The sequence below is a fragment of the Rhinopithecus bieti genome, unplaced genomic scaffold (assembly GCF_001698545.2).
Source record: "Rhinopithecus bieti isolate Rb0 unplaced genomic scaffold, ASM169854v2 scaffold_27306, whole genome shotgun sequence".
NCBI classification, from domain to species: domain Eukaryota; kingdom Metazoa; phylum Chordata; class Mammalia; order Primates; family Cercopithecidae; genus Rhinopithecus; species Rhinopithecus bieti.
In genome coordinates this window covers 899,000-912,542 of record NW_016812395.1, presented here as the reverse complement: position 1 = coordinate 912,542, position 13,543 = coordinate 899,000, and the positions used below count along the sequence as shown (strand labels likewise).

Here is a 13,543-nt window from a genome sequence, read left to right as displayed (position 1 = left end):
CCATTCTCCTGCCTCAGCCTCCCGAGTAGCTGGGACTACAGGCGCCCGCCACCTCGCCCGGCTAGTTTTTTGTATTTTTTAGTAGAGACAGGGTTTCACCGTGTTAGCCAGGATGGTCTCGATCTCCTGACCTCATGATCCGCCCGTCTCGGCCTCCCAAAGTGCTGGGATTACAGGCTTGAGCCACCGCGCCCGGCCAATATCCCTTTCTTAAAGTTATGGTCTGTCCTTAGGTTTCTTTCTCCAGAAAGTTTTAAAATTGTCATACTGTAATACATCATGCTTGCAGTATTAGAGAGGCGGGCAACTCATATAACTACCAAACTCAATCTCAAGAGTAATTAGTTACATTTGAATCATATGAGAGATACCTGACCATTTACGACTTACAAAAATGGCACTTTCCTAGGGTTTAATCTAACATGAAAATTAGACAAGTGGCTCCTAACTCAAAGTTCTTCCTGATCCCAATAGAGAAAGATATCATCCTAGGGCATTTTGTCAGACCTTAATGAATATGCATTATCTTTCATTACAACTTTTAAGATCTCTTTCTTTTACGTTTTAGTACCTTTTGACTGGCAGTTTTTAGAAACCTAGGGCTGGGATACAGGGTTACATTAGCTCCAAAGTTACTTATATGGAAATAAGAATTCACTAATTCATTCACTTGATAACACTTACTGAGCCCCTCCTATGCACCAGGCACTATTCTAGAATGCTGTCATACCCTTTAGGAAATAGCGTAAGTTATCTATCCCAGCAATGTTGAAACTTTTTGTTTTTAGAAAATAGTGTAAGTCACATACCCTTTAGGAAATAGTGTAAGTTATCTACTCCAGCAGTTTTGCATTGTTTTTCAATACTTTTTTCTTAAACGTAAAATACCTCCCCTCCACCCACTTTTTTTTATGGTTCTATAGGACAAAAAGAACAAAAGAAAATCCAAACATTACCTTATCAGTAAGTTTCGAGCCTAAAAACCTCTATTTGTCAGGCAAAACAGTTAATAACTTACTTTGGATCTGGCGGTCCATCTGACAGTGGTTTCATTGACAGTTTACACAATGACCTGAATACTAGAAAGGCATCCTTTTGTAAAATGTGGGAAAACTTAGCACCAGGTGAAGGTCCTGAAGAATTTCCAGATTCCTAAACAAGTTAACATACCATGAAAATTTTAGAGATATTTGCCAGTGTAAAATCATTTCAGCCTTCTACTGTATTTCATTCAATTCACTAAGAGGTGGAGATTCCCCCACTATTGCAAGGGGAACCAGATGAGGGAATCTGCCACATTGTTTTTCTTTTATACTCCACGGACCACACCCAACAATAAATACCTTTAAAATGCACTTTAAAATATTCCTTATTAATAAACCAAATAAACTCTTAAAATTTACCCAGCTCATACTATCACTGACAAAAAACCTGATACATCATGCCTGACAAGATCCTATCCAAAGACTAAATTATACTCCCTACTACCTGTCATTGACTGTTTCATGCTTTTGTCCTATTTTATTTTTTGTCTTGCTGTGGGCAAACATAAACTGAAGGTCAACCAAGTCAAGAAAACCTACTCCTAAATATGGGACACTTAGTGGAGGACTCCTTTACCTAAAAAGGCAGATTTTTACACACAAAATACAGGGTAGGAAGGAGGAAAAGAATCTGTCATTACCAAGGTACTGATTTCTTTGCAGCCCTAAACAAAGGTTAAGGTGAAGTTCCCTAAATTTCTAAGTTTTCTCACCCTGCAACACAGGTTGAGCTACCTGAAATGCTTGGGACCAGAAGTGTTTTGGGTTTCAGATTTTTTTGGATTTTGGACTATCTGCATTATACCGATTGAGCATACTAAACCCAAAATCCAAAATGTGGAATTCTCCAATAAGCATTTCCTTTGTGTATGACCTTTGACCGTCATCTTGGCACTCAAAAAGTTTTGGATTTGGAGCATTTTGAATTTCAGATTAGGAATATTCTGCCCATACCAGAATTATCTTGTGAATATGTAATAAGAATGTTCTTATTAAATGTTAATTCAATTGGTAGATGGGTGTGGAGAAGATGAAAATATAGATGAGACATACCTTAAAGTTGGAAATGTAACTATCAAAATATGAAGGGGAAAAAAATCGCTGTAATTTATATAAATGAAGGAAAAAACCCCCAATTTTCTTATTTCCCCAAACTAAATAAAATCAGGCAGCAGCATCAGCTGAAAATACTCATGACAAGGTGGTGGTAGCCTGTAAATTTGTAAGATTAACAGGATTTCTCCCCCTCCCCACCCCTCCATTTATACCTGAGTATCATTGGAAGAGACTGACAATCTATCATCAGGTAAGGATGGTGTATATGCAACAGAAATTGGTGTTCCTGGAATTCCATTTGCTTGAATATTCTCACTGTCACTACCATCCTCTATCGTTCCAATGTTGCCATCTGCGCTTGCATTTATAGCAGTCCCTTCTCCCATATCTAAAATGATAAGAATAAAAACCATGCAAATGTATCTGACTTAACTGAAGTGTATTTAAAAAGCATAGAGTACTTAAAATGAAACAGTGGCAGGAAAGCAATGTGAAGTAAAATATGTATTGGCACCATTTAAAGGTTAGCATACTTACTACTAAATAAGTATGCATCTGGCATACTTCCAAATACAATCCTTAAGTTGCTCTGGCAATGAAACACACTTAGCTGATGAAAGACTAACCAGGATGTGCCAAAACAGAAGCTTACTTTTTGTCTATATTAGCATTTACTGAACTGGGTTTTGATGAATGCTAATGACTTGAGATGTGAAGACAAATTCCTCGAAAAAATATCTCACTGTCAAATTAGTTCAGGAAATGCTGGGAAATAGGTTTCTTTATTATAGCCTTTAAGACGCTAATATGTACAAAACTCTCCAAGCATATACAGTATGTAGTGTTTCCAAAATTTATTTTACCATGAGCCCCCTTCCCGTTTTTAGAATTCCTATGAATATCTAACAATCTACGTTCTTTGGAACACAGCCAGGGAAATAATGACCTACACCACTGAAAATTTTTCACTAGGTCACTTTGAGTGATCATACTTGTAATTAATATAAACAAAAACAAATGACTTCTGGTAGAATAAACAGAGATAATAAAAATAATACCAAGTTCCAGAACTACTCTAGGTATAATGAAACTCTTTCATGCTACCAATTGAAAGAAAACTGTAAGACAGTATGAGAGACACAAGCTGTACTATAAAGAACACAGATTCTGAAATATTAAAGACCTGTGTTTCAATCATGTCTTCTCCAGTTAATTGGGTAAATTATTTCATCTGTCTTTGCCTGGGTTTCTTCCTAAGTAACAGAAATAATAAGGTCTATGAGGAACCACCAAAACACAGATATAAGACATAAAGAATAAAACTGGTACTCAGTAAGTGGTAGTTATTACTAATTTTGTTACTAATTGGTAACATGTCTCCAACTTTGAGTGACTCAAGTAATACGAAAAGAGTAGCAGCTTCTGGTTCTCCTACCCAGAAGTTGCTTTCTCCTCTCCAAGTCAGAACACCCTGGAATAGATGAAACTGGATAGGCTGGGTGCAGTGGCTCCCACCTGTAATCCCAGCACTTTGGGGGGCCGAGGCAGGTGGATCACGAGGTCAGGAGTTGGAGACTAGCCTGGCCAACATGGTGAAACCTCGTCTCTACTGAAAATACAAAAATAAGTCAGGCATGGTGGCAGGCGCCTGTATTCCCAGCTACTCGGGAGACTGAGGCAGGAGAATCACTTGAACCCGGGAGGTGAAGGTTGCAGTAAGCCAAGATACCACCACTGCACTCTAGCCTGTCAGAGCAAGACGCCATCTCAAAAAACAACAACAACAAAAAACCCTGGATAATTCCGAAGCAAGTTTTGCATTAGTATAAAATGAAAAATATATTCAGTAATAAAATACATTATGAAAACTGTTATACAAAACAGATGCTTTCTTAGAGGACTTCTGGAGCTTTAATATGCTAATATCTGATGCGCTAAATACCACTATAGCTTTTATATATTACATATATAAAGAATGCATAGGCCAGGCACGGTGGCTCATGCCTATAATCCCAGTACTCTGGGAGGCCAAGATAGGAGGATCACTTGAGGTCAGGAGCTCAAGATCAGCCTGGGCAACATAGTGAGACACCATCGCTACAAAAAATTTTTTTAAAAAAAGAATGCTTACATATGTAAAGACTGTGGAAAGACTCAGAAAAAAAAACAAACAAACAATGATTATTAGAAACTGAGTTCCTATCTCATTCCCCAGAGTACTTATTCCAAAACTTATTCTCTCTGTACCCAATTACATCTCTTCCTATGATTCTCCCCACCTCCCATTAACAAATGACTTCCACCTACTACTTAGCTAAAAATCAGGTAATTTAACATAGGCTCCCACAGTCTCTTGCAGCACCACAAAATACATCTCTTTTGCCTTCAACAGTATCGTCCTCCACTAAGTATTTTAACATTGGGTTTTCAATTTTGTTTACACAACTAGAACTTCCCCATTATCCAATAAACATTCAAATATTTTCACACACACACACATAAAATCTTCCTTCACCTCTTGCTACACCTCAGTTCTTGTCCATTTTCTTCCCTCTTTTTATTAAATTTCTCAAATGAATACTCAGTGTTCTTTGACATTACTTTTCTCCTTTCCATCTCAAGAAATTTCTCAAAGAAACTGAAAACATTTCCTGATTTTCTTTTTAGACTTTGAAGCCACATCCCTGTAGGCTGAAATCTTCACTTTATCACTTCTTTGAAAGGAATAATCACTCATTGCTTTAGTTTTCTCATTTGTAAAGAGGGGATAGTAATAGTACCTAAACATCCCAGTGTTTGAGGGAAGAGTAAATGAATAAATACAAGCATATAAAATCATTTGGGATATACAGGAAGCACTTAATACAGTTAGATATTACTACTGTCTCATGTTTTTTCCTCTAATTATCCTTTAAACATAGAAGCAAACTTCTACTTTCAAGGCAGTGAATTGAGCCTACCAATTTACCTTCTCCTTTGACAAATCCCACTGAAATTACAAAAAAAAAAAGCATATAAACAAGAGATGTACTTTTAATAACGCTGATAAACTAAGAAGCATATCACTGGATCATAAACTTTGAGGAATTCCCAGAAAGTAGGTTGAGATCAAAAGAAAAGCTATTTAATTTATTGCTTATGACTGAACATATGCAAAGAATAGGCCTACCTGAGAGATATGATTGTTTTACCACTTGGGTTCTAAAGACTTCAAAGCCTAGAATGGCAAAGTGCTATGAGGTAGCAGGGAAGACGCAAATCAAAGAGCTTGGGGAACCATGCCAATGTCTATCAATAGAGCTGACCACAGCCATGATCATCTAGACTGTATTTGATCACTGCCTGCTAATTAAAGTAGATTGTTTAGTAGGTCTCCTAACAGAACGAGTAGACCAGGAAAGGAGAGCAGTATCTCAGCTAACTGGGAATGCTGCAATAAACACGGAGGGAAAACCAACAAAGGTTCTAGGCTCCTACTCTGTTTCTACTTAGTTATTTCCAATTAAAGCCATTTCTGAATGATGCCAGCCTAAGATTCCCTGGCAAGGGTGGGAGAGTGAGAACAAATCAACAAGTATGAAGATCCCCCTCAGTGTAGAATATATAAAAAGTGTATAGCATTCATCCCAAGCTTCACTTGACTTTGGTTTGTGTTGACAACATGGTGAATGATATGGGCCTACACAGCCCAAGGGTCACTAGAGCCACCCTGCTCAAGGGAGGTAATTGCTTCTTTGCTCTCAGCTTAGAAATGAGGTCTGCCTTTGGACCACAGTCACCTCATGAATTTTGGAAAGGAAGGCCTCACAAGAAATAGAAAAAACATATACACAATTACTGAAAGTAGATTGATCAAATCTAGCCTCTCTTTCTACAAACAGGCAAAAACATAAAGCTTACAGCTCAAAAGGGAAGACAAAGGACAGCAATCTGAGCAAATGGGGAATTAGATTTCATAGCTGGGACAGTTACAGTTAGTACAGTCAGTGATAAGTGAAGGAATGTTGCAATAATACACAAAAGCAAAGTGCTATTAAAAAAAAGCAGCTCAGAGAAAAACGGGGTTCTTAGGGATGAAAACATTACTGAAACAAAACTACATTGGAAAAGCAGTAGAATGGATATTACTAAAAAATATTTGCAAAGTGGAAAAACTCTTGTAACATTCTCATTGAATGTAAAACCCTAACACAAAATGATGGAAATTAGAGAAGATTGCAATAGCAATCAAGGACATGATCTAGAATATTCAACATCTGTATAGTGTGAGATGTGGAAAAGAACAGAAAGGATGAAGAAGAATTAATGACAATAACAAAGAAAATATTTCTAGAATGACGAAAAGGCACAAAAAAACCCTGCTACTCCTGATTTAAAAAACAAGTTAAATTCATACCCATGCACACACAGTCATATATGTACAAAAGATAAAAGTATCTTTTAATAAACTACAAACAAGAAAACTTACTCAATTTGATAAAGAGTATCCTCCAAAAACAAAAGCAATCATCAAATTTAAAGTTGAAAAATAGCAATAATATTAAAAAAAAAATGAAGATCCTTGCCATCATTAACGCTACTCATCATTTTCTGGAGGTTCTAGCCAATGTAATGTAACAGAAAAAAACAAACAAAAATAAGGTATAAATGCTGTAAAGGAAGAGACAAAGATAAAAATATCATTATTCACTTAGAAAAAATAGCCAAATGAAAACCTTTTAGAAATAATACGAGTTCAGAAGGTGACCAAGTAGGAGATAAATATGGAAAAGCAAGAATTTTTCTATATTCCAATTAAATTAGGGAACAGAGAAGAAAGGACTCAACCAAAATATTATCAAAACTAAACCAAAAATATAGAAATAATTTAACAAAAAATGTGCAAGAGCCAAAGGAAGAAAACAATAAAACTTTCCTGAATGACATGAAAGACTTGACTAAATGAACTTTTCATGTTTCTGGAGGAAAAGACTCGATACTGTTGCAAAGAAGATATTATCTTCCCAAGTTAATTTATAAGCACATTACAATTTGAATTACTAAGTAAGCTTTAATTTTGAACTTAATAAAGTGGTTCTAAAGTTCACCTAAAAAAATACATTTAATAGATATTTTAAAATTGATCCCATAGAATACAAAATTAAAACTAAAGAAAAAAATTGAAGAGGGAGGCCTTGCACTATGAAAATCAAAATATACTATAAAACCAAACTATTTTACATAATTCAACACTGGTTAGGAACAGACAAGTGGCTCATTACAACTGTACAGAAAACTCAAAACACAGAACCATTTAGGATAAAATTTTCATTTCAAATTAATTGAGAAATGATTATTTCCATAGGTTATAATTAGCTATACAATTTCACACCATACAGAAAAATAAATCTGAGATGAATTAAAGAGCTAAAGTCAAAAAATAAAACAAAGTATTAGAAAAGGTATGGTAGTGTATTTTATAATCTTAGGGTGGTAAAATCCATTTTAAGCAAGACAAAAACAGAAACCACAAATAAAAAGACAATCTTAAAATTTTTTTTTTGTGGTCAAGTATGTGCAGTGGCTCATGCCGGTAATCTCAGCACTTTGGGAGGCCAAGGCGGGTGGATCACAAAGTCAGGAGTTCAAGACCAGCCTGGCGAACATTGTGAAACCCCATCTCTACTAAAAAAAAAAAAAATACAAAAATTAGCCGGGCATGGTGGTGTGCACCTGTAATCCCAGCTACTCGGGAGGCTGAGGCAGGAGAACTGCTTGAACCTGAGAGGCAGAGGTTGCAGTGAGCCAAGATCTTGCCATTGCACTCCAGCCTGGACGACAGAGCAAGATTCTATCTCAAAAACAAAAAACAGAAAAAAGAAAAAGAAAATAATATAAGCAAAGTTTCAAACAAAACAAAGACCGAGTAGAAAAAATATTTACAATACACTGAACAAGGAATAATTTCTTAGTATGAAGAAATCTTGAAAATAAGAACAAAAGAAAGAAAAGGAAAAATACGCGAAAGACAAGAACAGTAATTCAAAAAAGGATAAGTAGTCCAATGATGTTCAGTTGAAATATACAAAAGTGCCAATGTTTGACCTATAAAAATAACTGCCTATGTTTTGACCCTGCAAATAATCAAATGAAAATTAAAACAATACAACAACCATCATTACAGTGACATTATGCACTATATACATATTTTTAAATATTCATACACCTTGATCAAGCTATTCCTTCTTTATAATTTATCCAAAAGTGCAAAAAGATGTCTATAGTTAAGAATGTATATCACAGCAATGTTTATAAAAAGCAAAAAATAATCTAAAAAACCTGGAAATAATCTAAATCCTAGTATTAACAGGAGATTATTTAAATAAATTATGGTCCAGTGATAGAATGAAATACAAATGGATGTGAATGGATATAGTTTAATATGTGAAAAAGGCAGATTATCAAACTGTAAGTACAGTATATTCCCATTTATCTTAAACATATATAATATATATGCAGGCATGTATGAAAAAATATTTTAAAAATGATGTACAGCAAGACACACCATAAGATCAAAAGACTTGGGCAAACAATAAACTGAGAGAAAGTATCTGTAAAATATATCACAGAATCCTGATACATAAAAGATTCTTAAGGGGAAAAGGAGGCCGGGCGCGGTGGCTCAAGCCTGTAATCCCAGCACTTTGGGAGGCCGAGACGGGCGGATCATGAGGTCAGGAGATCGAGACCATCCTGGCTAACACGGTGAAACCCTGTCTCTACTAAAAAATACAAAAAACTAGCCGGGCGAGGTGGCAGGCGCCTGTAGTCCCAGCTACTCGAGAGGCTGAGGCAGGAGAATGGCATAAACCCAGGAGGCGGAGCTTGCAGTGAGCTGAGATCTGGCCACTGCACTCCAGCCTCGCGTCTCAAACAAACGGGGGGGGCGGGTGCGACTCCTTGATGACCAAAATAATGAACAGAAGATATGAATAAATGACTCACTCAAAGATATCAATTGATCCTACAGGTATGAAAAGATGTTTAATTTCACTCATAGAGAAATGCACATTAAAAATCTACTAGATAAATAAAAATTATCTACTAGATAAATTTCTCACCTATCAGGTTGGTAAAAACTCAAAATTTTTTAGTACTACCAGCTGTGGAGAAAAAGGCACTCTTATAGATTAATGGTAAGAGTGCAAAATGGCACAACACCTATAAAGACGAATTTAGCAATAGCTAACAGATATTCATATTTATCATTTGACCCAATAATCTCATTTCTAGGAATTTGCCCTGAAGATAAACTTCCATAAATATGAAACAATACAGATGTACAAAGTTATTCACTGCAGCATTATTTGTAACAGCAAAACACTGGAAACAACCTAAGTACAACAGGGGCTGGCTGAATAAACTATGATATATCTGCATAAGGTAGTACTATGCAGAAAGCCACAAGAGAAAAGAAGAAAATCTCTATCAACTGAAATAGAACTATTTCTAATATATGTTAGGTGAAAAAAAAGCAACACACACATAGATGCAGTACTCTAACAAAAAATGTGAGAAAGGGAAATAAAAAATACTCCTTTGCTTACATCTCTTACATACAAGCAGACATGTACGCACAACCCCCTAAACTCCAGACAAAAACTAAAAGCTAGTGAAAGTGATTACTCATAGAAGGAGGATCAGAGAAGGAAGGAGCTGATGGAGTTCTCCAAGTAAGCATTTTATGTAATTTTGACTTTGAATCATGTAAATATTCTTCATATTTTAAAAAATGAACCAATAAAATAATACAAGTAACTTTTTCAAAATAGTACTCTCACTCATCTTTAGTAGGATATATTTAAGGATACATATAATTACAGAGAAATCTTGAACTTTATAGGTTTGCTGGTGGTAATGGCATCCTGTTGAGAATCTGGGTTTTCACTGTAAGAAAGAGAAGATACAAATAGGAAGTACAGAAAGATGAGGAGAAACCTTGTGGTATTGGATGTGAAGCAGAACTACAAATAGGAACTTAAGACTAATTGTATATACGTTTCCTTATCTCTATCCATTGGAAGGGCCTGTAAGTAAGGACATCTCAGCAGCTAGCAACAAGAGCACCTTGTAACCAATTCTTGGTTTCTAAGAACAACTGCCCACTAAAAAGGACAAAGACTCTTTGGAGAACTAGCTGATTCCAGGGCTGAGGAAAAGGGAAGTTGAAGGTGAACCTGGAACATCTTTCTGTTCCAAACATAAAGGAAAAGCTCAAAGACTAATGGAATCACATCAAAAGAACGTGGGTGTTAGCTTGAAGGGATTCCTACTGGCAGACAAAAAATATAAATCATGATGATACAGGATTATAATACATAAAATAGTAAAATAATTCATTAAGCCCATGGTATTATTTTTTAAAGGGGGGTGGGTGGTGCAGGGTGGGAGAGTTCTTCTCTATAGAAAAATGTCAATGAATGTTAAGAATTAGAAAATTGCTATATTGCAACCCAGTATCTGAGTAAGGCAAGGATCATCAAATGGGTGCTAAAACCTGTAATCTCAGCACTTAGGGAGGCTGAGGTGGGAGAATCACTTGAGGCCAGGAGTTCAAGTGCAGGCCGGACAACACAAGCAGGACCCCATCTCTACAAAAAAATACAAAAACTAGCTGGGCATGGTGGTGTGTAACTGTAGACTCAGCTACTCAGGAGACCAAGGCAGGAGGACTGCTTGAGCCCAAGAGGTCGAGGGTGCAGTAAGCCAAGACTGTACCACTACACCCCAGCCTGGGTGACAGAGCAAGACCTCATCTTGGGGGGAAAAAAAAAACACTGGGTGAATAAATTTTCATATGGTCTCAAAGTATCCAAGTATCACCTCAGATTAGCTATTAATTACAAAATGAAAAATGTTCCTTTACAGATAGCTGATAATTACCATCTTAACCAAATGATCCAACACTACCACCAACAGGGGGGTAACCTGTCATTATGTACCAATTTATATGATGTAATATTAAGTACTAATATCACCTATGCAGTATTTTTGCCAAATATGCTTAATCTAAACTAATCACGTAGATGACAATCTCAATCTACTCATACAGGATGGTAAAGAAACCATCCAATAAATGCAAAATTTGAAATATTCTACAAAGCAAAAGACTCTTCAAAAAAGTAAATGTCATGAAAGTTGGGGAGAAAAATCAAGAGGACTTGTTCTAAACTAAAGAGACAGATAAGCAAATGAGAGTGTACCCAGGTTGAGTTCTGGATCTAGAAAAGAAAAGAAAGGATATAAGGGACACATTTTGAGAAAACTTGGAACACTGAAAAATATACGTATGTTAGATATTCTTGAAATCATGTTAATTTCCCTAGGTATGAAAATGGAATTGTGCTTATGTATGAGAATGCTCTTATTTGGAGAAGATATATGCTGTGAGGTATTTAGGGGTGAAATGTCATGATGTATACAACCGATTTTCAAATGGTTCAGCAAAGACACATACATTATGTGTATGTGTATTTAAAGATACATAAAGCAAACATAGCAAAATTGTTAACCATCAGTGAATTCAGATAAATGACAAGTGTTTCCTGTACCTTTTTTTGAACTTTTCTCTGGGTTTAACGTTTTTCCTAAGTAAAAGGTTGCAGAAAAATGAAAACTTTCACTTCAGGCTCTGTATTCTGTTAGGTGCTGGTGAATTTTTTTTAATAAAGGGCCAGATGACAAACATTTTAGGCTTTAGAGGTCGTACAATCTCTACTGGAACTATTCAACGTTACCTATGTAGTGCAACAGAAGACCTCTCTATAGGCAGTATGAAAACAAATAAGCATGGCTGTGTCACAGTATTACTTTACATACAAAAATAGGTAGCAGGCTGAATTTGGCCCACGGGCCATAACATGCCAACTCCTTAACTATACTATTATATGTTTAAAGAATACAGGAGCATGTACTGCTATTTTTTTGTCTCTATTTTTTTATTTTTTTAATATATATTTTAAATTCATACTCTTCAAATCATGGTCTCTTCTTCGGTCTCTACCATTTCCCACTTGGTAGTCTCATGGCTTCACTATTAATTTTAACAGAATGACTCCCATCTATAGCACCTGCCTTGACAACTCTTGAGCCAGAGTTTTATTTTCCATTATGTATTTCATAATCATTTCCACACGGATGGCCAACCTGAAGGTCAAATTCAGTATACCGAAAGTAAGTGCCTTTTTTCCCAAGTGACTTATCTTCCAAGATGATTCAATTCTACCAATAGTATCACCATCCACCTATCCATTTGGGCTCAAAAACTGAAATACTACCTGTGCAGAAAAGAGGTAACATAGCAGGCCAGAGACTGCCTATCCTTAGAAAGGCCTACTTGCAAGACTGGCCTTTGGCTGGCACCTGGAAACTTATATTTTGGGAGGGATCCCGCTATTCCCAGAACTGATAAAAGTGGCTATGTCTAAACTGTACAAAGAGTGTAATTTATGCTGAACACTAACCCTCCTTCTGGTAGCCTGGAATTTTGGTACATGCTAGGTGCCTACATAACAGCCCCCAATAAAAACCTTGGGCCCCGAGTCTCTAATGAGTTTCCCTGGTAGACAACACTTCACAATTTGAATTAAGAGCATCCTGCATGGCTTCACCGAGAGAAGATATTTGGAGTATGTACCTGATTTTCTCCAGGCTTCATCCCATTTACCTCTTCCTATTGATGATTCTGTTTTGTACTTTTTCACTAATAAATCATGCAGTGAGTACAACTATACGCTGGGTCCTATGACAGCTTCCAGTGAAATCACCAAACCCTGGGGTAATCCCGAGGGCCTCTGACACACTTTATTTTCTCTTCTTTACCTACTTAATCAGTTACAAAGTCTTCTTGATTCAATATCCATTATATCACTTATCCATATTTTTGTCTCCATTTCCACGGTTTCTGTCCTATCCAGGCTTTGATTACTGTGCTGGTCTCCTACTGGGAATTCCTATTTCCAGACTTAGCTTCTTAAAGGATAGTTCTAGTCATTTCATTTCTCAGTGCTAAAATCTTCCATATTAACCCATATGTTCTAGAATCAAGGCCAAAATCCTAAATGTGGAATTTATAACTTTCCATTGGTTGGCTCCAAACGTTTTAATTTTGTCCTTTATATTCTACACATTACAAAGTCTCCACAGTCAGATGAAATCCCATAGACAGAATAAAATAATTTTGAATGAAGTATACTACCTCCAACAACAATGTTCACCATTTCTTCTACAATGTTCTGTACAATGTCTTGTGGCTTTTCCTCACAATCATGGTTTTCTCCATCATATAACATGTCATTTTTAGATAATGCTTTAAAAGAAAAAAAATTCAACAGAACATTATTTTAACTTTTGGGAAGCTTTTTACTAAACATTTACGATGAAAAACTCCTAAACCATGAGGAATA

At 36.1% G+C, this 13,543-nt stretch overlaps 1 protein-coding gene across 1 annotated transcript in view; it reads right to left on the bottom strand.

The window, feature by feature from the left end:
* ARFGEF1 (ARF guanine nucleotide exchange factor 1) overlaps nt 1-13,543 on the bottom strand; it is a 118,197-nt gene that overhangs the window by 76,781 nt on the left and 27,873 nt on the right. Inside the window, 3 exon segments of the mRNA XM_017896306.1 lie at nt 1,019-1,152; nt 2,312-2,487; nt 13,336-13,446. Coding sequence (XP_017751795.1) covers nt 1,019-1,152; nt 2,312-2,487; nt 13,336-13,446 — 421 coding nt within the window.